Genomic DNA, 21224 nt, shown 5'->3' with positions numbered 1-21224 from the left:
ACCTGTGCTTTAAAAAAAACTATGAACCTTTAAAAAAAATGTATATTGTATTTTTCCAAACACTTTGAAAGACGCTCCCTAAATTTGCGAAAAGTATAAAAAGTCAACCATTCATAATGTTATGCGTTATATATGGACATGATATACTAAACAAAATATCATAAATATCACATGGACATGATGTACTAAACAAAATATGTCTGTATGCCATTGAAGTTTTTGAAATTAGCATTTTTAGTTTGGCCTTGGAAGATTAAAATAATTATTTCACAATATTTTAAAAAGCATTGTATTGCGTTTTATATATTATTTTATTATTTATTTTAAGCAGTGTATGTTATACTGACATTTTCATTGTTTCCAAGGTCGAACAGAATCACAAAAATGTTGTGTTTATTATATTTATATGTTATATAAATTACATTTTGGCTGACTTTGCAACTCTCACAGAAATAAAATAAAACACCTTAAATCTGGATTGTTGCATTTGTGTAATTGTTGTGTTTTAATGCTTTTCGAAACTACTTTGCAAAAAAACGAACTTTTCAAGATGTCTTTGTACGCAATAAAAAGTATTGGGATTTTGTAAGGTTCTTTAATGTGTTTTTCAGTGAAGAAAAAAACTACTATTCATTTTTCGAGGCTTCTACTTGATAGCATCAACAAAACAAAAATAACACTTAAAGCTAAAACGTAAAAATGTGCTACCAGCGTTACGATAGCCATTTTATTTAGTATTATTATTCACTGATAATAAAACAGGAAGAGCGAGGCGCCTAACAGCCCCATCTTCCGGGCAATTTGAACACAACTTCCAAACATTATTGGTTATTTAAATGCTCACATGGTTTCCTCCCGTGAATGAGATAAAAGTGCAAACATGGCGGCGTGAAACTGTACAAACTAGCTCGGATGGAGGAGCATTAATTGAAACGGCTCTGGAGTTTCCGTTTTTTTTCCCCGCCGTCGCGAACGCGGAGCTGTTTTTATTGAATGTCCTCGATCCACGCCGTTTAGAAGGACGGAAGCGCAGAGGAGAAAACACCGGACCGGACCGTCGCCTCAAAACAATAAGGCTCGCCGAGAAAGTGGCCTGAGATGAACGGGGTAGGTCGCGCGGCGTCCTCCGCGGCGCGCCGGTGCTTTATTTGACGCGGCGGACGGCGCGCCGCGCTCGGGCGCGTCTGGGAGCCGCTCTTTCGGCCGTCGGAAGCGCGCGAGCTCCTCCGGTCGCCGTTTGATAAGTTGCATGAATGGATGTGGATGTGGATGTGGATGTGGTGCGTGTAGTCGGTGCGATGTGCGATTTATGCGCGCGTTGGTGCACTCGATTGTGACGTTTAGAGCAGATAAAAGGACAATAGCGCTGCGGCGTGCGACGTTATTAACCGCGCGAGCGCAGCTGTTTACAGGCCCGATGTGGGCGTGATCTGCAACTATCAATAACATGTTAAAGTTACATCACTATAGTTACATGTTATGCGGTTTGTAATGCTTTTTGGTTAGTGGCCTAGCGCTACATATGTATTTTTTTTATTTTACAACTTCTTTTCGCTGTTATTTTTATTCAGTATTATTTATATAATTGTTAATGTTACAGTAATTGGAACCAGAAAGATGTTTGATGTTGCCACACAAAAATTTTTACTTGAGATATATATATATATATATATATATATATATATATATATATATATATATATATATATATAATTTTATTATTATTTATTATTTTTTTACGGACACAAAGAAGATGTTTCGTAATAGAAATAATAAAATAAAAATGTATAAACACATCTTATAATCATTGTACACTGATAAGTATTTACATGTTATGTAAATGATAGTGCAGGAAGTAATGGAGTAAATTTTAATTTGTTTTTCTTTTTATTAACATAATTACGTTTTCATATTTACACCAAATTTAACGTACGTTTTATATACAAGTTTAGCTTTTGAAGAATAAAATGTCAACCTTTGGTTCAAATAATGTTACATTTCATTCGGTGTAACACAATGTCATATAAAAGAGTAGGGGGGCATATTAAAATAAAACCACCTTATTTGACAAATAAGCAAAATTGAAACTAAATTACCAGAAATTAGTATTTGGTGTGAAAGTAATGTCTTTTGTAAATATGCCTGGCAAAAGGGTTACACTGAATGACACTTTAGTGGGTGTTTTCTGTAAATCAGGGGAAAATGTATTTATTTTTTGCTTGGAAAAATAAAAATGCAATTAAACAGAAAACCAAGAGCTATATACATATACACACATATATATATATATATATACACACACACACACACACACACACACACACGCACCTACTTAGTCGCACAGAAAACACGAGTCAGTTGGTGCATCCTTTCTAAATCTCACTGTTTTGCAGGACGTCATATGCAACGGACGCTCGCCATTTCACCGCCTCTTACAACACAGCAGCTCCAAATCACAGCACCATGAAGCCATCTCCGTCAAACTCATCCAGGACGGCAAAACTTCACGATTATTCTGCACGCAAAACGAGCCACAGAAGCATGGAGACCGTAAGGACGGAGTTAAATAAGTGCTTGATTTGTCTCTTGGCGTCGGTGACGTTCACTGCATTTGTGTGTATTGCAGCCAGGAGAGGCAGTACTGTGAATGGTGAGTTCATCCTCCCAAAAATGGCTGTGAATGAAGAGCTGCAGCATTCGGTGCACAGAGCCGAGGAGCAGACGCATCAGCTGCACTGCACTGCATCCTACATCCACGCCAGCAGTGACATCACTTCCTCCAGTCAGAGGAAACGAGCCTGTCGCAAAGTTAAAGTAAAGAAATCTGCAAAGAGAATGTAAGTCAGCGATTGTATTTGAATCTCAGGGTAACATTTTTGGCTGAAACGTGCTTCAAGTCATTCATTTATTTTCCAGTTTTGTTCAGCTGCTAAATGAGCAACTTTCTAGCTTTGATTTAATTCATAGAATTTTAATTATCGCAAGATTACTTTTGTATGTCCATCGTCATTAGTAACTACAACATAATTATATACATATATTATTTCAGTTATTATTATTTTTTTTTTTAGTTAAGTACAAAAAAATCTATCCATGTATTAACAAAAATGCACAGCAAAATTCTTCATTTTAAAAATTTGCAATGCAAACGAGCATAAAATCAAACTCAAAATATATTTAAAAAAATTATAATTAATAATTGCATTGTAATAATTGCATGTCAACGATACTAAAATATTATGTTTTGTTTTTACATTGTTTTGCATACTTAATCGTATTCAAACTTAGTATTAGTATGTGCCAAATCATTGTATGTTTTTAAAAACTATGCCAAAGATTCCTGGGTGGTCTACTACTTCAGATAAAAATTGAAAGTGTAGGTCAATGCACGTTTTCTAACGGCTAATATTGCCCACATCACACTACACAGTGGACCAGGTTTTGATTCTAACTACAAACGCGCATAAGTGTTAAAAAAACTACAAAAATGGCAGATATGCACAACGACAGACAGGTAGAGAAAGGGATTCGAGTAAATGATCAATGTCTAACCTGATTAAAAATATTACTTTAATGTTACACACATTATTTAATCTGCAGCAACACTGTGAACTTGTATAATCAAAATAAACAACATGTGGAGAATGTTAACTGTGACGAGATGATTGGTTTATATAGTAACTAAGCAACAACTACAAAGACGTAGTATGTCCCAAAGAGTGCCTACTTTTCTGCTACATACTCAAAAGTATCTACTTTTTCTTCACAAATGTAGTACAAACTTTTAGGGCGTAGTATATGTAGGCCAACTGGCATGCAGCAAATATCTATAGTATATAAATTACTGTAGTATGAATAATTTTATTTTTTTTTTTGTCTTGCAGTGCTGATACCAAGAGCCCTCAAAACCGGAAGGTCACAGATTATTACCCCATCAGACGAAGCTCCAGAAAAAGCAAAAGTGAACTGAAGGTAGTGCTCGGATTTTTTTACTTTTTTTGTAATATTATCATTTTGGCGTTAGATCAGCCAAAATTGTAATATTAATGCATAGGCTTGTTTTCTTCCGCCAGTGTGAAGAGAAGAGGCACATAGACATGCTGATCACAAACGGGATTGAGAATGGAATGATGGTAATTTTGGACGTGATGAATTCAGGTTTACGCGAAACTCTGCTGGATGGATGCATGCAAACGTGCCTTCGTGTTGTTCTTGACAGGTCAGATACATCGAAGGAAAAGGCAGGGGGGTTTTCGCCACGCAGACGTTCCAGAAAGGCCAGTATGTAGTGGAGTATCATGGAGATCTGCTGCAGATAACGGACGCCAAAAAAAGGGAGGCTTTATACGCACAAGATCCAACCACCGGCTGCTACATGTATTACTTCCAGTATCTCAGCAAGACATATTGGTAGGTACCGCACCAGTTTACTGTAAAAAGCAATCTGTGTCTATCGTATGAAATACAGTAGCAACATTTTAACAAGTCCTGTACAAGGTGAAGGTGTCAAAACACCATCATGGTAATGCAGATGCCACTGAAATAACGTAATTATTAACTCTACATGTAATATCCCATTAGATTTTTAGTATATGCATGTATGGTAAAGAAAGTCATTCATCTTTTTACCATTTTAGTCTGTTATTTAGCATTTAAACTATTCTGAAGTCAAAATTTAAACCGTTTGCGATACCTTTTTACCGCAGTGAATGGGTGCCGTCAAACAGCTGATTTAAAAATATCGCAATCCACACCACTACGGTCCATCAATTATCTCGTGAGGTGAAAAGCCGAGTGTTTGTAATAAACAAATCCTGCATTAAGACGTTTTAACATCAGACTGTACCCCCATTCCGACGGCACCCATTCACCGCAAGGGAGGCGGCGCTAAATTTCTCCAAATCTGTTCTGGTGACGAAACGGACCCGTCTGGGACGGTGTGAGGGAGAATAAATATGTCGGCAATTTTCCGTTTTCCTTTCAATGAGCTCGTCTGAAATCTCTGCACATCTCTTCCCCCGACAGCGTGGACGCTACGAAGGAGTCGGATCGATTGGGAAGGCTCATTAACCACAGTAAAAACGGCAATTGTCAAACCAAACTCCACGATATTAATGGAATACCTCACCTCATCCTCGTGGCCTCCAGAGACATCCAGGAAGGAGAAGAACTTCTTTACGACTATGGCGACCGCAGCAAAGCCTCGATAGAAGCTCACCCGTGGCTAAAGCATTAATGTATCAAGAGGAGGGAAAAAAAACACCTTGTTTCTTAACTAGACAGTTTTTAATGTAATTATTGCCTTAGTAAACAGAATGTTTTGGGCTAGTAAGTGTATGAGTATGTCACACAGTGACTTACATGTCAAACACGTTAGATCGCGGTACATATTCGACGTGTCCTACTTTTAAGATATTTATCCTGCTCTATGACATGCTAGTTTCGGCACATTTCTTTTTGTATATTTTATATATTGGTAGATCAGTGCTTCCAAAGCATGCAGTTATAGTCCAACTTTCTGCATTTTTATAAGAGTTTTCTTAATCTAATCTAAGGTAGTTAGAGGCTTAGCAATAATTATTTATAATGCCCAAACGTTTATGTTTGACGCAGGAAGCCGGTGATGCTAAAAGGAGCGGCATTTTAAAAGGTTCAGAAAACTGGAATGTGAAACCAAACTTTGATATCATTTGAAATGTTACCGTTGTACAATGCTGAGTGTGTCGTGATTAACCTGAACAAAAGCTGTACCTGTTACACACAAAAAAAAAAAAAACGTAAAAAAAAACTGAGTGTTGATGACCAAAAGCTCAGACGGAGAGTGTTCCAATCAATCTGTATGAGATGGTAGATGCATTGTTTAAATAAATGATTTTATGCAGTGCTTTTCGTCTGTTTTTGTATACAGTAGTGTCCAGAAGTCTTGACACAGTCCTAATATTCTTTATATGATAATCACGGTCTTAGCATAAGTTTAATGGCCTACAAATAGAGCTGAATTTCTTAGTTTGAATTACCATTTTTATAATGTCAAGTTAAATTTTTTTATTAAGCCCAGATTTACGTGTACACAGACTTTTCATATACGTGTACATAGACTTTTTAAATAAAGCGATTATTTGAATAAGCACGTGCGTGAGCGACAATGGATTTCGCGGGTAAACCGGGTGACGTCATAGACGCGGGCAGGGCCGGTCGAGCTCAGCCGGAGTTTCCGCACGGACAGATTTGGAAGACGCACAGGCAAGGTTTGTTTCCGTGCTTTTTCCGTTATTGTACTGCGGAAAATGTTTGAGATAAGTAAAAACGAAAAGTTATCCGTAATACGCACAGCAATTGATTTCGACAGGATATGGCCGTGAGCTCTTAACGTACAGAGATTGCTAACATCAGCTAGCTTGGCAACCAATTTAAAAAGCAGCATCTTCTCAATCGGGTCAGAGAAGAAGGCAGCGCTTAAAAAGTACGCATACAAGTTAGACACGGTCATAATTTGCCGTTTATACTAAAGCACATGATGGTATTTGGATTATTTTCGGATGATGATTTAAGTAAGGGGTGCTCAAGTCTGCTGGCGATCGACTGTAGTGCAAAGATTAGCTCCAGATCTAATCAAACACACCCAAAGCGACTAATGAAGGCGTTCACGATCTCTTGAAAATTAAAAGATGTGTTTGATTAGAGTTGAAGCTAAACTTTGCAGGCCAGTCGATCGACAGGAGCAGGGTTGGCCACCCCTGATCTAGATCATCATGTTTTGTTCGTGTCATTTCACATTTAAAGTCAAACAAGCCACCAATTATTAAAACGATTTCCCTAGTCTTTGGTTGTTATTATTGTGTTTGTATTATTGTCTGTATTATTTACTGACACACACCGATATGCTGGTTATTTCTTTCCATTAGAGGTTTCCATCCATATGACAGGATGAATAAATAATAATATAAAAAATAAAAATTTTAAATGTACAGATATTTAACCAAATGTAAAATAATACGTTATAATTGTAATGCAATTATTGCATAAATTAATCTGTGTAATTTAGTATTTTATACAAATATTTTACAAAATGTAAAATAATACACTTAAATTTTATATACGAGTCGTTTTTGAGTGAACATATATATATATGTGTGTGTGTTCAAACTTTTAAATAGGTTTATTATAAATTTTAATTTATTTAGGAACTGAATTGCATGAATTATTTGGAAGAATCCTTTAAATACCAAAATTATCATTTAAAAATTTTTTTTAATTAAAACATTTTTTTTAGGAACTTGATGCATGAATTATTTCGAAGAATCCTTTAAATACCAAGATAATTATTTTTTGATTTTTTTTTTTTTTTTTTTAGGAACTTGATTTTGCATGAATTATTGCATAAATAATGTTGCTGAATTCAATCTTAAAACTGTAACCATAACTCTCCACCCTCAGATGATGAGTGAGTGGAGTCCCGTGGCAAAGGTTTACGACCCTCTCAAAGCGGGCAGCATCGACGGCACAGATGTGGAGCCCCACGACAAAGCCGTGTGGAGGGCCATGATGGCCCGTTACCAGCCTAACAAGGGGGTGACCGGTGACCCTCTCCTGACGCTGTTCGTGGCACGCCTCAATCCGCAGACGTCCGAGGACAAGCTCCAGGAAGTCTTCTCCAAGTTTGGAGACATCCGCAGGGTACGTCTGGTCCGGGACATCGTGACGGGTTTCTCCAAGCGTTACGCTTTCATCGAGTACAAGGAGGAGCGCTCGGTGAAGAGAGCCTGGAGAGACGCCAGCAAGCTGGTGGTGGACCAATATGAGCTCTTCGTGGACTTCGAACAAGAGCGCACGCTCCAAGGATGGATCCCGAGGCGACTCGGAGGAGGCCAGGGGGGGAAAAAGGAATCGGGTCAGCTGAGGTTTGGAGGGAGGGATAGACCTTTCCGGAAACCCATCAATCTGACGTCCATGATGCCCCAAAACAGATCAGCGGATAGATGGGATCCGTCGAGTGGGAGGGAGGAGAGACAAAGAGACCAAGAGCAAGATAGGGAACACGGACGATGGCGGGAGAGGAGAAGCGACTGGGATCGAGGTAGTGATAGAGGTTACCACAAAGAGAAAAGAGACTCGAGACACCAGCGCAACCGAAGCCGAGAGAGAGACTCCAGCAGAAGACAAAGAGATTCTTACAGAGATCGTGAATGAAGCTTTGCACACTTTTCTTATTCGGGACTTTTCTTTTTTTTTTTTTTTACCACTGATGTGAATTATTCATTTGAAATAAAAGTTTAACTAAACAAGAAAAGCTTTCTATTCACCAAAGAAACCTAAAAGTGGTTTCCACGGAATCAGAAATGTTTTTCTGAGCAGCAAATAAGTATATTACTTAAGTATATGATTTGTGAAGGATCACGTCACACTGAAGACTGGAGAAATGATGCTGACATTTCAGGAATAAATTACATTTTAAAATATATCCCAGTTAAATGCAATTATTTTTAAATGATAACATTTCGCAATATAATAATTTGATCGAATAAAAACCGCCTTGGAGAGAGAAGGAAACCTCTTTTGAACCCAACTTATTTTTTTCCAAATAAATTTGAAGTAGGTTTAAAAAAATGCTGTTATTGTTCTTAGTAAAGAATGATTGAATGTTCATTTTTTTTAACCACAAAATGTTCTTTAAATTTAAATTTTAGTAATTAGACGTGTTCTAAAAAAAACAATCTGTTCTACGAATAACTTTTCAATGATTCCAAAATGTTTAAAATGAAGAGCAGCAGTTTCTTACAACGCATGGTATAAAATAGTTTAATACACAATGAGATGAGTTATGCATAATCCTTCATAAAGATACATTTGATCCAGTTCTTTTTGCTGGATGACATTCTCAGTTGAGTGGAGTACTAGCTGTTCAACAATTGATTTAAGGCCCACAGGCATGTATTTTTCTAGCTTACAAAGCTGCCTTTATCAGCACACTTTAACATAGTCACGCATTTCCATGCTTTCACTCAAACCTTCTATTATTGCCAGTGAAAGCACCATTCAAGCAATGCAAAACCGCTGGTGAATGACATTTGTCCATGTGATAGATACTTCAGATGCCAATAGCGAACTATGGATTATTAATATCGTTCTGTTTTAATGCACTGCAGTAACACTCGATGCACGTAAAGCTTTGTTTCGTGATTCCAGGGTTTAAAGACTGTCAGTTACCACCCAAAATGCATCCGACTTGCCAGTTTGTAAAAGAAAAATAAATAAATAAAACTAAATCATACAGGCTAATGCATGAACGACAGAAGTATATAGGGCATTTCAATAAGAGAAATGTTCAAGTACACACGTAAAAAATAAGTTTTAGGGTCAATTTTGCTTTTATATTGATTTTGTTTAAAAGAATCTTTGCTTCTATTATTTAAAAGTACTATATTTTGCGCGAAAAAAAAAGTTTTGAAGCAAAATGTGTTCCACAACAAGAAGTGTTTCTTGAACAGCCAATCAGAATGATTTCTGACGGATCACGTGACACAGAAGACCGCAGTAACGATGCTGAAAACTCAGCTTTGATCATACGAATGAATTACATTTGAAAATGTAAAAGAGTTTATTCGTAATTTTAAATTATACTAGCGTTTTCACAATATTGCTGTTTTTCTCTTCCTACAAAACACATGGGAATTAATAGAAGGGTTTTTTTTCTCTGCTCTTTTTGTTCTGCCCCATACGCCTCCATATCAAGCGCATTGCTGCATATACATGTCTGTTTGTTGTTACAAACCCGAGGGACTAGTTAAAATGATTTTCTGTGATGCATGTCAACAGAACGAATACTTTGATATTCTTTTTAAAAAAAATCGGTGTGCCAAAAGAATCAGGCTACGGTGCAATTTCCAAAAAAAGTTATAAACATAATAATTCCAACAGATAATGCCGCTATCCTTTTCAGACCATCTCTGGCCTGGGTGTAGCAACTAAAAATCTAAATATCTTTTTTTTTTAACCATGTGCATATTTTCACTCATAATTCAATTTGAATTAAAAATAGATATGTATCTCATCTACTGAAGGCATCTTCTCTTTAAACGTCTGCTCGTCCACGTCATCTACTTACAGTAACTTGTCGTTTGCAAAAGCAATAACATGTCTAACTATCTAACGAAATAGGCACATAAAAACTCCCTCGCAGTTATCTTTGGGCGAAGGTGAGGGCCGCAATCTGTCAGTAACTCTAAACGGGCCCCGTCCCCCCGTGTTCCCTTTGTGAGCTCTGTATCGTCTGCTTGCAGACGTTGTGCTGTGAAAGCGACCATGAAAGGGAGCGTAAACGTGGCATACGGTCACATGGTGCAGGTTAGCGGTTAGTGGAGCGGCGTGTTGGTTACATGTGCTGTAACGCCTCCTGGGCCTGTTCTGTGTACACGTCATCTTTCCCGGCCCACGAGCCGAAGCCGTCCCCCATCGGTGGCATCCTCCTCTGGGAGCCTCGGTTTTTGTCGCGGGAAAAGAAGCTAAACCTGTGAACACAAGGCAGGGCGTCAGCAAAGCTGGTTTGCGTCGTCGTGCGTGAATGTGTCCGTAAATTATGAGACGGCTTCGGAAATATTTGAGAGTTGTGTTTGTTACTTTTTAGCACATTTCAAGTGTGATTTCATATTGACAATAATGCAGATTACGCTCACGAAAAAATATTTCACACCAAAATCTAAAGACCTTTGCACTGTTTTCAAAACAAACTGCTGTTTGGAGTTTTTTTATATATAATAATTTACAAAAAAAAATTAAAAATTAGAATTGAACAGCATAATTAATTAATTTCAACACTGTACTTTAAATGAACAGTTCACCCAAAAATTGTAATTGTGTCATCATTTACTGAACCTCGAGTAGCTCCAAATCTGCATGAATTACTTTGTTCTGCTGAACACAAAAAAATATATTTTGAAGAAAGTTTGTTACCATTGAATTCCATAGTATTTTTTCCGACCACACAGATTTTGGAAGTACTCAAGGGTGAATAAATTATTTTCATTTTTGGGCGAACTGTTCCTTTAAGAAAATGTGAACACAAATAAAATGATTGATTTTTTTTGTAATGTAATAAAATAAAAATTTGCACATATTTATGCATATTTTTATTGACTAATTGCATTATATTTTCATTATAATTACTTTGGCCCTTAATAGAACTATTGTTGCAACCATTTGCATAAAAATCATGTCACTGTATGCATTATTTTTCTGTTATACATTTGTATTACACACACACACACACATATATATATTCACTCATTTTCAATTGACAAAAAATACAAATAACATGCAAAAACCATAATTAAATGACATTTATATTAAACTACTATTTATATTAATATACATTTATATTAAAATAAATTATATATATATATATATATATATATATATATATATATATATATATATATATATATATATACACATAATATATTTACACACACTTATTTATATATAACTTTTTTAGCTGCGTTTAAAATGCTTGCTTAAAATTTTGGCATGAAATAAGCTACACATTTTAAATTATTATACCATAACCTCATTTCGACAGCCTCACTACGGTCTGCTCAGATCTAGTTACAAAAAGCATCTCAGAAATGTTTGCCATGTATCTGTGCTCTAGCGTGACACATTTCAGCTCATACAAGCAGCGACAATCAAGCGTTTAATCTCCCTACACCTCTACAAAAGCGCTCTTTAGTGGCTAGTATACAGAAACCATGTTATGTAGTGGTTACTGCGCAGCACGAGTGTTAGAGGAGTGAGCGGGACTTTGATTCTGACTGGCTGATCCTAACGATCCTCCTGCTGATCGGTCGCACAGACAGCCCCACAATCAGCCAATCAGAATGTGCTCTTTACAGTCAGTGGCTCTAATAAGGGGTGGGATGAGTGGGCCATGCAGCTCCATCGCATGCAGGGAGGATAAAGTGTTAAAACAGCAAAGAACACAAAGGTGAACCACCAAAAGGTCGTACAAGGGAAATAAGTCGTCTGATTGGCTGTAAAGTGGGGTCATCTGGAATCAACCCAGCCGCCACCATCGGCATAATGGCTGTGAAGATCCTGTTACAAAGAGGCACAGATATGGAGAGTTGAGCAAAGAGAAGATACACCCAGATACACCTGCAGCGTCATTCTGCTTCATTTGGTCACGTCCTACTGCTTAGACGCAGATGCATACGGCAGCATTAATGACGGTCATGCCTTAGGATTTTAGTAAAACAAGGGTACGTGGATGTGTCATAACATGTCATAAAACTCTACATTTGCAGTTTAGTCAACGTGTAACTGTTTTCGAACGGTCTTGCGTTTAACTTCTAAATTCCCAAAACGCATGAGCTGGTAAAATGCATACTTGGGAGTGAAATGTAAGTTGTTTTGAATAAATGCATACATTTGTGAACATTTCTAAAAAAGAAATAAACGGACATTTTTGGGCAACATATTTGCGCTGCTGATGCAAAGGCTTTTATAAGTGGGTAAAAAAAAAGGACAACAAAAAAAGGGACAGATTTACTAACATCTTTTGGTTTTAAACACTGCTGTTAGGATTTACTAAAGACACGCAGTGAACAATAAGAGCTGAAAAGGAGTGAAGAGTCATTTTTGTGAATGACCTTCTTGCATAGCATCTGTAGGAGTGTTTCTTTAAGGCACAACATCTATGGGAGGAGAGCGCTTAAATGAATCGTGATTTAATACATTCGTGCTCGTCAGCAAAACAGCTGTTTATGAGCCCAAAATGCATTTGGTAATGGTTTTGCACCAGCATTGGCTCTGTTTGTTCGCACTGCTCTTGGTTTCTTGTGTCAGCCATTGTGAAAATGACCTGACTGCATTTGTGTTCTTTATTTCGTGCATTGTCAGTAAATCACAAACAGATTTTTTTTCTACTTCCATCTGCGTTTTCATGGGATTGTGCTCTCATGCTAATTTGTGTTGTTTAGTAAATCTGGCCCTAAATTTTTAATAAAAGTGTGCATGTGTGTGTACGTTTGGCTCTTGTAGCAGTACGCACAGTCGTTTTATCCCCGACTCAGGCTGAAAGTTGGAGCGTGAGCTTGGCCGAAGGACAGGAGAGGGGTCTGGGAGCGGTGGGCCTGTTTCCTCTTCCTGTTCGTCACTACAAACGCGATCAAAAAATATGTTAGTCATTAGAATTTCAGATTTTTTCCCCCTCATAATTGCAATTTTTAAATGTGCGTCATGTGCGTTTTTTCTTCAAATTCAAGTTTATTTCTCACAATTTCAATTTCTGAATTCACACAATTTTTCATTTCTCCCACAAAATAAACATGGAAAAAATTATATCCTTTTATAATTTAGAATTATAAACAAATTTCAGAATTCTTTAAAGTTTCTGCAAAAAAAGCAACTGTGACTTTTTGGAATTTCTTTTCCGATTATGAATGTGTATCTCGTTCTTTTTTCTGGCGATTGTGAATTTGCATCTCAATTTTCACTATTTTATTTCTCAGACCTGCGAGAAAAATAAATTGCATTTACCTTTTTTAATATTTTTTATGTGCAAAAAAACAAGCTTTCATGCTTCATTTAAAATTAGTAATGCATAACTAGCTAGTAACATTATCATAAATGTCTGAATTTCACATAACATTCCGTGTATTTATTAAATGCATGTATGCAATTTCTCACAAGCCTTTTTAAAGAGATATGGCTGACTGGCTTGAGGTCAAGTATTAAAATGGTTGACCTTTTGTAATATGCGATTTCCTCTTGCAGCATGAAGACTTTAGCTTTCAGCTCATTGCGCTCGTGCAGGACGTCACGCAGCTCTTGCAGGGTAAACCGCGGGCGGTTTGGGTCTTTCGGATCTATAGAGGACATGTCTTCGTCACACAGCGCCTCCTGTTGGATGACAGGAACACACAGTCATTTACACCGAGCAGAAGTTGTTTAAAGTGGTTTCATTATCAGAGCATCCACAAAACAACGCAAATATCGCCTGATTTTACCGCTGTTAATGTACAACAGTATATGATCGGTGCTTTAATTTGTAACAGACTGCAAACTCTCTGTTATGATCCATCATATGATCGAGTTAACGTTGGATTCGGTCACATGGTTTACAAACACTTGCGCACAATACATGCTTTAACAATCAGACTTTTACGATGAGTGTGCACCTGTGTAAAGGACTAAAGCTTAGTGTACTACTCTTACAGACTGCTGTATGTTGGTGCAGAACCAGTCACACACTCTGCAGGGTTGTTTTGGCCCTAGCGTGACTCGTGCAAACAGACGCAGATACGGGTCAGGTGTTAGTTTACACTCCATGCTATCCTTAGAAGCCGCCGCTGCAGGGTTACCCATAAAAACGCAGCCTCTTCATCGTCCTTCTCCTCCTCCTCCTCACCGTCATCTGTTAGGGCTCCTGGGGCCCCGGTGTGGGGGATGAAACGGAGGGGACCTTCTTCTATCTCCAGGCCCCCAGCGAGGAGCTCAGAAGCTAAATCCTGACCCCAGGAAGGGGCCGCTTTAGACGACTGCGGTCACAGACATTTGGATTGCTTTTTGCGAATAACGTTTTACGGGGAGCGTTTGTTTGAGTGAATAGTTCAAAATAAACCACTGAACAAAACGGCATAAAATCTGACAAACTGGCCAACTTTTCAGCATAGGGGTTTTTGCTATTTTTTTCATGCTTCATACTATAAGGAAAAAAGAGATTAAAACTATCACTAACCATGATTTTTTCTTAAGTTTTGAATTTGATTACTTCTCTATAAATAGATACACTACCTTTCAAAGGTTTAGGGCTGGGGATTTTTTTTTGGTTTTTGAAAGACGTCTGACCTTCGCTGAATTTATTTTATTGAAAAATGTTGATACGGTCCGTTTTGAGATATTGAATCTGCCCTTGCAAAATAAAAGTATTAATTTATTTATAAAAAGAAACTTTCGAAAGGTCGTGATAATAAAAATAGTGTACTCAAACTTCAAAACCACTAAGCTCCATCAATTCTTTTACTCACATGTGATATTTTATATTACGGTGGAAGGCATTGATAATAATTACTTTAAATCCTGTAAATAAATTTTTGGGTCTGTGCAAATTTTTTACATTAACATTTAATCCGTTCAAATGAAGTAAATGTGTGCACTGCATTGAATTTAACCAAAGTTAAACATATTCAACAAGTCCCAAAAATTAATTCACAATCCAAACCCACATACAAAACACTATCCACTGATTTCTATTCTCATCCTAGTTTCCTCTGTGAGACTGTGACTCACTGATGTTTCACTTTGACTCATTATGGACACCATGTGACGCTTCTGACACTTCAGATCACACTTACTCCCTTTAAATAGAAATAGAAATGACCGAACACTGCAGCGTCTCAATGCATTGGAATCAAGCAGATCAAAAAACGTCAGTTCATAATCTTTTTGTCAGATATTTCATGATTTCATTTCCTAATGTGTGAAAAACCATCACAATCAACGCAGCACCCGCAGCATTTTTCTACCTGTGCAGGTGAAGGGGGTCCTACAGGCTCCTCCGTCTCAGCATTGATCTTGCCTTGGTCTTTAAGCCGCTCCTTAAGACGGGTCACTTCCTGTCGCAGGTTACCCAGCTCCTGCTGCCGTGCCTGACCAGAGGCCTCCAGCTCCACCTTCTGCTCGATCAGCGCTTTACCCTGGGCCTCCACCACCGTGATCTTATGCCTCAGGTCATGGTTGATCTTCATCAGCCGGTTCAGCTGCTGCTGGAGCTGAAAGAAAAGCCATTTGTGCCACATTAAACATCCACGATATGATGAAAAGTATGTGCACATTAAGCCATTCAGATCCACTTTGATTTGATCAGATATTCAGGCTATGAAGTTATTAGGCAAGTTTTTTTTCTCCAGCGAAATTTGCTGCTTTTAATGGACTTTACTGGACATCTTTTTGTCTTCCTTCCTTGAGATAACGTCTGCTACTAACAGGGTTTGCTCAGCAAGAACATGGCTCTTTACCGCTTCAACGTCCTCGTTTTTGAGCGTCAGCTCGCGATCTTTGGCGCGGATTTCGTCTCGCTGTTTATCTACAACTTCCTTCAGCTTCTTCATCACTTGCCGTTCCCGCTCGGTCATGCCTGGCATCACAAATAAAAATTTGCCTTATTTATTACAAAAAAAAAGAGAATAGACATTCAAGGAAATAACAAGTTATAACAGGTATAATTAATAACATATTGGGCATTTTGATCAACAAATTAGCATGCAGAAAGTTTCAGGCTTTTGTTTTGCGTGGGACAGGTCGCTGGAAAGAAGGACAGACGTATCAAGTCTGACAGACGCTGTAAGCAAATAACTTCCTGACTGAGCGCCCATGGTGCTGCTCCTAAAATAGATGTGTGTCCGTGCGGAGAATCTGACACACAACCACTGACACACTTCACATTTGTCATGACCTAGAAATTTTGTGTCATATTTAGAGCGAAACACATCCTAATTCCTCCCTCACACTTATAAAACACAGCCTTTCACATAGGCTAAAACAAGTTTTAATATATTAATATATTCAGTGCTTTTAAGTATTTGTGTAACATACATACATATACATATATATATATATAAAATAAAAGTTTTTGTTCACATAACAAATGTGTGTGTACTGTGTATATTTATTATGTATATATAAATGCACACACACACACACACACACATATATATATATATATATATATATATATACATATACACATATAATAAATATATAACATATAATGTTATGTAACTAACATTTGACAGCACTAACATACACACATACATATATACATTTAAATATAATACTTATACTCACACAATAGTGCTACATTTATAATTATATATAATAAATACTGATATTACATACACCTACATACACACACACACACACACATATATATATATATATATATATATATATATATATATATATACACACACACATACATATATATATATACACATATACATACATATATATATATATATATATATACACATATACATACACATATATATATATATATATATACACATATACATACATATATATATATATATATATATATATATATATATATATATATATATATATATACACACAAAATAATTAAAAATTACATTTACAGAAAATAAACTACTATATATTCATTCATAAAATAGTTTTGTCAATACGTTGGCAACAAAGCATGCCACAGGTGCTGTCCGCGTGCATTAAGTAACCCAGAGCATTCTTTAAAAAGCGTATTATGCAAGTAATTTCCTGCATTCTACTTAAACCGCTCTTCGTATCTTTACATCAGCGCTGAGAGCGGCGCTGGAATGTTTGTGTAAACAGCTGCGCAGCGTTTGACACCGAATCAAACTCGTCCAGCAGGACTGAGAGGGAGACTGTTGGGACGCAAGCGCGAGTGTGTTCGGGGCACTGTGGGCTCTCTGTGCTGCTCATGCAGTAATGCGCCCTGGCTCGTCTTCACTCGCATGGAGAAGGGACGCTTTGTGTGGCGTTTGTGTCGGTTCCTAAACAGCTGAAAGAATGCGCCAGAATTCCTATGCGCATGATCACACGCGTTTGCTTTTTGTATCCGGAACAGGCATGCTGGGAAAACAGCACACTGGTAAAAATTAAAAGCGAAACAACTAGACTTTCGCAGTATGCTACGTTGTTATCGCACCACCTCGGTATGTCTCATGTGAGCGACGTCCAATTAATACAGCCTTTCTCCTGGATTTACGAAAGCACATTTAAGACTTTTTAAGACCAAGTAAATAAAATACTTACTTTTGAACACTTAAATTCACTGTTTGAGTACAAATGTAAGCTAAAATCAAGATTCATTTACTAAAGAAGCCAAATTGCATCAAATAAGGAGTCTTGTTTTCTGTGAAAGTGATCAAAATGATCAAAATAAGGGCTCACTTAATTCAAAGGAAACGCATTTTTGTTCTTGTTTGAAGCATTTTTCAAGAAACAAAGCTTCATATCTTTGTTTTGCATTTCAAGTAAATATGTCTAGCTGTAGCAATATTTATACATTCATATTTAGACAGACGCTGCAACACTTAATGCCACGGCTTTATGATTTAAGACTTTTTAAAGGACTTTTTTTAAACACATTTTGTGTAAATATATTGCTTGGGCTGTCGAATAAAGTTGCATCGCATTTAAGCCAAGGCACCGAAGCGCGGTGCATCGTGGGATATTGACACAAAGCTCTCTTTTTCCAAACCCTGAGCTTTAAGACTACCTTCCTGTTTCTGTATATCCTCTTCCGTCATCGGACACTCTTTGACGGACAGGTTGTTGAGCAGCGTTTTGTTTTCCTCCTGCAGCTGTGCGATCTGGGAGAGCAGATCCTGGGCTTCTCCTCTCCACACATCCTCCACAAGCTCCAGCTCCTGTTCACAACAACACACACACACACACACACACACACGTCTCATAAAATATACATGAGTGTATATTTAACCGCTGACCTTCACTGGAGTTACGTAATGTCTGAAACAATCAGCAAAAACGCACAAAGCAGGAGCATAATAAGAATCTTCACAGAAGGACGCAGACAAAAGCTGCATTCATAACTCTGCTTATATTCATATATTCATGTTTTACTTGTAATTCGTGCAATTTACATTGCATACCATGGTCATATACTTTGGTAAAACCACAGTATTCCTCTTCACGTTGAAGTAGGATGTAAATAAACATACAGTATAAGAGTATTGCAATCATTCTGTAAACATCAAGTTACTTTAGTATTAGCACACTCTATTATAGCACTACCGCAGTATATCAGCCTGAAGATATGGATTTGTTGCATATTTGCTCACTTGTCCCAAAGGATGATAATAGACCGTGGTTAAGATAGCATCATTTCCTGTACCAGACAGGAACTTAGAAATTCCCATGCTTTGTTCTGAAACGCCACTGGCAGACAACTTAAGCCAAGAAAAACAATGTATATACACGTTCAAACCTACTAAAAGCAGTAGAAAACATGCAGTATAAAGTCAACGAGAATCTATCAAAAGTGACTTATATTGTGAGACGAGATTTCTATTTTGAATGAATGTATTATTAACGTATCATAAGTTAAAAAAAAGCAGCAAAAACTGTTTCCAACACTAGTAATAAATCAGCATATATGAATCATTTCTGAAGGATCTTGTTGAAAATCATAGTAACGTAATGTAGTAATTAAGCTCTGCATCACAGAAATAAATTACATTTTAAAGCAAATTAATAGAGGAAACGGTTATTTGAAATTGTATTAATATTTCACAATAGTACAGTTTTTACTGTATTTTTGATTAAATAAATGCAACCTAGTTGAGCATGAGAGACTTCTTTAAAGACAACCTTTCAACATAAGCAAAAATATATATCATACTAAGGCAGTTAAGCTATAAAACTAATTACATAAGTAATACATTAAATTTAAATTAATATATTAACAGTTTATTTGCAAAAACAAAGATGCCAAAATTTTCTCAAAATATCTTTTTTTTTGTCAAGTTGTTATTGTATTTTTAAATGTGTAAGTTAGCTTTTACACATTTTTTTAACCTAATCAAAATTACCCAGCTGCAGATCGACTGAGAATAATTGGAAAGCACAATAAAAAAAAAAAAAAAAAATTGAAAATATGAAACTTAAGTTGTCTGTTACGGCAAATAAACTCTTCATACTAAAGTATACGTTATTATATTATATTATATACATACACACACACACACACACACACACACACACACACACACATTTATTCCATCACGATAGATAGATAGATAGATAAAAAACTAAATAAAATAAAAATAGTAAAATGATTATGTTTTGACGTCACAGACCAGTGTCGCACACTAGACAGTCAGCTGGCTAATTCTGACTAACCTTACTAGTGTCAATAAAATGGAGTTAAACGAACGCGCCGGTTGTGTAGATAAGGCACACAGATGTTCAGTGAAAGCACCTTCTTGTGTTTCCTCTCCTTCTCCAGCCGGTCCATCCGCTCCAGCCGCAGCCGGTCCAGCTCCAGGCGCAGCTCCTCGGTCTCCGGACTGATGCTGCTGCGGCTCACCAGGACCTCCAGGATCTCCAGCACGCGGACCACTTTGGGCATGAGGCGGGACAGAGCCTCGCATCCGTACTGGTCGATAATGCGCTCGAACTCCTGGCCCACGACCGCGGCGATGTCGTAGACGTCCATCACGGTCAGATCCGCCACGTTCTTCTCCAGCGCCGAACCGAAATCCTCCATGACCGTCTCTGAAGTTCGTTTCCTTCTAAACTTTCTCGGTCCCTTTCGGTAGACAGACGCGCCCGCAAAGCCCTCTAAAAACCTTCCGACGACACCCCGTCAAGGATAAACGCCATTTCGGGGTATTTTTAGGCAGAATTGGACCGAGACGAGAGTTGTCCCATTGCGGCTCGGTTTCCCTGCCCTTATTTATTCCTCAGAGCGGCGCTTCACGTTCCGCGCATGCGCAGAGCAGCGGCAGACGAGGGCGCAGTGAAATCACGGACAAGCGCCACACTGACCTACAGAGTCGGTCATAAACACCGCTTACCATAGTTACTGGCTAGTTAACACGGGTTAAACCGCGAATGCATTTCCATTGCCATTGTTAAATGGTAAACTGGTAGTTGGCATAATGTGGTGACTGAGACACTATTGGGGAGTAACTAGTTACATATAGGTCCTAACGTGATTGCCTGGTTTAATTACAAAATGTATCTGTTAAATAATCTTAAAATAATAATAAAAAAGCGTCATTTCATTACACTTACTTTTGAGAATGTTAATGATTACGCAGCTGATTTCATCACATGGAGATTAAGAGACTTAATTTATCACACAAATTGCATTTGGTAAAATGAGACACCAATGTTTGGAGACTTTAGGACACATGCTTATTCAAAAACTAGTTTTAGTTCCTGTTTGGGTTTGCGTTTATGCTTTATGTTTTAAGATTAATTCATTTTTTTCCAAGGCGTTTTTGGATGCCAGTGTTTCCTGTCATAACTTCATAATTATCGCCATTAATCTATATCTTGTTATGATTTCAAATCTGAGTTTAACATCAGAATGATTTCGACATATAAACAAGAGGTGCTAAAGTCTGATTTTGTGGTGGCTGATTAAAATTATTATTATTATTATTATTATTATTATTATTATTATAAATTATTTAATCTTA

The 21224-nt window shown here is 37.3% G+C and overlaps 3 protein-coding genes across 7 annotated transcripts; 2 read left to right on the top strand and 1 right to left on the bottom strand.

Moving 5' to 3' along the window:
* The first annotated feature begins 818 nt into the window (after positions 1–818).
* kmt5aa (lysine methyltransferase 5Aa) lies at positions 819–5884 on the top strand. Its single transcript, XM_043231558.1, has 7 exons — positions 819–1107; positions 2394–2550; positions 2627–2837; positions 3885–3972; positions 4074–4133; positions 4220–4410; positions 5026–5884. The coding sequence occupies exons 1-7, from the start codon at positions 1099–1101 to the stop codon at positions 5234–5236; spliced, it is 927 nt and encodes a 308-aa protein (XP_043087493.1). The 5' UTR covers positions 819–1098; the 3' UTR covers positions 5237–5884.
* Positions 5885–6163: 279 nt separating this feature from the next.
* Positions 6164–8579, top strand: snrnp35 (small nuclear ribonucleoprotein 35 (U11/U12)). Of its 2 annotated transcripts, none has more exons than XM_043231446.1 (2): positions 6164–6248; positions 7438–8579. In XM_043231446.1, exon 2 carries the CDS (start codon positions 7438–7440, stop codon positions 8188–8190), a length of 753 nt encoding a protein of 250 aa, XP_043087381.1. In that variant the 5' UTR covers positions 6164–6248; the 3' UTR covers positions 8191–8579. The 2 variants fall into 2 exon arrangements, with proteins under 2 accessions (XP_043087381.1, XP_043087380.1); XM_043231445.1 differs by lacking the exon at positions 6164–6248 and adding an exon at positions 6258–6463.
* Positions 8580–8783: 204 nt separating this feature from the next.
* Positions 8784–20508, bottom strand: rilpl1 (Rab interacting lysosomal protein-like 1). Of its 4 annotated transcripts, XM_043231441.1 has the most exons (9): positions 19997–20508; positions 18275–18425; positions 16014–16132; positions 15522–15767; positions 14358–14534; positions 13742–13896; positions 13046–13150; positions 12003–12090; positions 10370–10508 (listed from the first exon to the last, which is right to left on the bottom strand). In XM_043231441.1, exons 1-9 carry the CDS (start codon positions 20282–20284, stop codon positions 10503–10505), a joined length of 1335 nt encoding a protein of 444 aa, XP_043087376.1. In that variant the 5' UTR covers positions 20285–20508; the 3' UTR covers positions 10370–10502. The 4 variants fall into 4 exon arrangements, with proteins under 4 accessions (XP_043087375.1, XP_043087377.1, XP_043087376.1 ...); XM_043231440.1 differs by lacking the exon at positions 12003–12090 and having other exon boundaries at positions 8784–10508; XM_043231444.1 differs by lacking the exon at positions 14358–14534 and having other exon boundaries at positions 19997–20507.
* Positions 20509–21224: the final 716 nt, after the last annotated feature.

The sequence above is a fragment of the Puntigrus tetrazona genome, unplaced genomic scaffold (genome assembly GCF_018831695.1).
Source record: "Puntigrus tetrazona isolate hp1 unplaced genomic scaffold, ASM1883169v1 S000000373, whole genome shotgun sequence".
Taxonomy (NCBI): domain Eukaryota; kingdom Metazoa; phylum Chordata; class Actinopteri; order Cypriniformes; family Cyprinidae; genus Puntigrus; species Puntigrus tetrazona.
This window is presented reverse-complemented; position numbering and strand designations above follow the sequence as displayed.

Bases quoted from the DNA above. Each gene is read 5' to 3' on its own strand.
- kmt5aa (XM_043231558.1), top strand. The intron at 4,134-4,219 runs GTAATTTTGGAC...TGTTCTTGACAG, and splicing joins GGATTGAGAATGGAATGATG to GTCAGATACATCGAAGGAAA. The intron at 4,411-5,025 runs GTAGGTACCGCA...TTCCCCCGACAG, and splicing joins TATCTCAGCAAGACATATTG to CGTGGACGCTACGAAGGAGT.
- snrnp35 (XM_043231446.1), top strand. From the start codon at position 7,438: ATGATGAGTGAGTGGAGTCCCGTGGCAAAGGTTTACGACCCTCTCAAA.
- rilpl1 (XM_043231440.1), bottom strand. From the start codon at position 20,284: ATGGAGGATTTCGGTTCGGCGCTGGAGAAGAACGTGGCGGATCTGACC. The intron at 16,133-18,274 runs GTAGTCTTAAAG...TTGTGATGCCAG, and splicing joins GGATATACAGAAACAGGAAG to GCATGACCGAGCGGGAACGG. The intron at 13,897-14,357 runs GTAACCCTGCAG...GTCATCCAACAG, and splicing joins AAGAGGCTGCGTTTTTATGG to GAGGCGCTGTGTGACGAAGA.